Raw genomic sequence first — 2,711 nt, forward strand, 5'->3', positions numbered from 1 at the left:
AAACTGAAAGTCATCCGAGCACGGGGAAATCGTCTTGAAGTGTTCTGTAAAGGAGCGCTTCTGAACATGCCGGACTCACTAAAAATCGTCACTCTGGATAAAAACAATTTAGGTTTTGGAAGCTATCTCAAGGACCTTGAAAGCTTGAAAAACTTGCAAGAAATCCACAACGATGGCCAGGCAGTAGCCTACGAACCCCCCACCGAGTATCCCCCCGATCAACTGCAGCATTGCTCGGCTGGAGTGGTCGCTGAAGGGGCGATACCAGGACTGAACTGTCACAGACGATGGCACACTGAGGACTTCCCTTTAACAACATGGACACCCGAACTTACGGGAGAAAGTAACCTTGGACCCTCATCATTGCAGCGTTTGAACAAGCTGGTGTACACTCTGCCCCCTAAGCTGCTCACGTACGTTTCTCGCTGGAACAAGCTCTACTATAAGATTCTCGAAGTCCAATTCAATGCTACCAACTCTCTGAAAATTCTAAACCTCAGCAAAAACATACTTACGACATGGATAGGGCCCATCTATGGCTTAACAAAGCTTAGTAGCCTAGACCTCAGTAGCAATTTTGCTTACAACGTTTCTAAAACGTTTTTTGAACAGTTGGAATCCCTCAAGGTGCTTATCATAAGTGACAACAAGTTACGCTCAGTTATTGAACACGATAAAGATGGCGAATTGTTTGCACCTTTGAAGAAATTGCAAAGCCTGTTCTTGTCACGTAACGACCTGAACGTTGTTCCAGAGAATGTCTTCCAGGGTCTCGTGGCATTGCAATCCCTAGTGCTGTCTCACAATGAAGTTTTCACATTCAATGTCAGCATCTCTCACATGAAGAACTTGTCGCTGCTGGACCTTTCTTTCAACTATATTCACTTCCTCCCAAAGAAAATCACAGACCACCTAGACAGCGTAGCTGAGTACAGACATGTTCTTTTGGATCTGACATACAACCCAATAGCCTGCACTTGCCAGCACATCGATTTCCTAACGTGGATTGACAATTCTAAAGTGGCGTTTCGTTTTGAAGAAGAAATGACTTGCTTTATGTCTGATGGCGGAATGCACGAAAGGACAAACGTATTCGCCGTCATCCAGAGTCTTCAGGACACTTGCACTGACAAGTTTGGTATCCTTGTGGGAGCCGTGTCCTGTGCCTTCTGCTTGCTGGTGGCTGTGCTCTCAGCCCTCGTATACCGCTATCGCTGGAAGCTGCGCTACCTCTACTACGCCTCCCGTCTGGCCTACAGACGCCTGCAGAGCTGCGACGACGACAACGACGACTTTGAGTTCGACGCCTTCGTGTCGTACTCGTCGGAAGACAACGACTTTGTGCACGGTGAGCTGCTGGAGGAGCTGGAGACGCGGGCGGGTCTTCGTCTGAACGTGCACAACCGTGACTTCATCCCCGGTCGTCCCATCCCGTCCAACATCGTCAGCGCCGTTCAGAGCAGTCGCCGCACGCTGGTGGTGCTGTCCCGGGAGCTGGTGCAGTCCGAGTGGTGTCACTACGAGATGCAGATGGCCACGATGGAAGCGGCGCACACAGGACGTGACGTCTTGCTCTTCCTGCTGTACGAGGACGTGCCGTCAAAGCAACTGCCGCGTGACGTGCTGTACAACCTGCAGTCCTCCACCTACATCACCTTCCCCGGCACTCGGGCAGAACCGTCACTCGTCCGTGACTTCTGGGCCAGGCTGGCTCAGGCCGTCAGACAATGATGACTTTGTCTCGTTCTTTCGTTTCTTCTTTCCATTACTGTGTTCCTTCATTTCATATGTTCTATGCTCGGAAAGCCCATACTTTGTTAACGACACACTTTCCGGGACTTTTTAGAAAGGAAAACAAACAGCACATTCGATCAAGACACTAATGTCTGAGATTCTCCCGTCGTTAATCAAGAACATAAATGATGACAGCTGGCTAAAATCTGAGAGGACCACCGTGCGATTTTATTTCGTATTATTTTGAGACAAAAAGAGGACCCGGGTATGAAACTAATAGCTAAGTCTACACATATTTTGACGCAGAGACAAGCTTCAACACCTTTGACTGTATAACAAATGGATTCCTGCAATATGATATGACTGAGGTGGAAGTGATAGTATTCATATATAATCATGTTTTTCACAGCTTTCAAGCTCTTATCTTTGGTTCAATGCTATGTAAATAAGTCGTTTTTACCTTAATCATCATCGTCATCCTTTGTTCTCTTCTTTTTTCTCGTTGATGTTGTTATCTACACCAACCATGAGTGGGCACTTGCGCCATGATTTCTTCTTTTTGATTGTTTTGCTGTTGTTGTTGTTGTTGTTGTTGTTGTTGTTGTTGTTGTTGTTGTTGTGTTTGTGTGTGTTTTTGTTTTTGTTGTCTTCTTCTTCTGTTTTTTGTGTTGTTGTTGTTGTTGTTGTTGTTGGGTTGTTGTTGGGGTGGGTTTTTTTTTTTGGGGGGGGGGGGGGGTGGGGAGGGGGGTGGGCATGGGAGTGATTGTGTCTGTGTTGACCGGGATGGTTATGTTATGAGTAGTTGATTTTTATGTACAGCCACCCTACGCACAGAGGGAAAACGCTTATTGTGGATAACGAAACTTATTAACTCATGATTGGGTTGAACAAACGTAGAACAAATGATCACAATCTGTAGACGAATAATAGACATCAAGTATGACTAGCGTAAACTTGCAATTATTGCGACAAATGGG

The 2,711-nt window shown here is 46.4% G+C and overlaps 1 protein-coding gene across 1 annotated transcript in view; it reads left to right on the plus strand.

Annotated features, from left to right (window-relative positions):
• LOC138960429 (toll-like receptor 4) overlaps positions 1-2,420 on the plus strand; it is a 3,641-nt gene extending 1,221 nt beyond the window's left edge. Inside the window, exon 1 of the mRNA XM_070332340.1 lies at positions 1-2,420. This exon is cut by the window's left edge and continues 1,221 nt beyond it. Within this exon, the coding sequence (XP_070188441.1) occupies positions 1-1,731 (1,731 nt within the window). The 3' untranslated portion in view covers positions 1,732-2,420.
• Positions 2,421-2,711: the final 291 nt, after the last annotated feature.

This window comes from Littorina saxatilis, linkage group LG2, assembly GCF_037325665.1.
Source record: "Littorina saxatilis isolate snail1 linkage group LG2, US_GU_Lsax_2.0, whole genome shotgun sequence".
Classification (NCBI taxonomy): Eukaryota; Metazoa; Mollusca; class Gastropoda; order Littorinimorpha; family Littorinidae; genus Littorina; species Littorina saxatilis.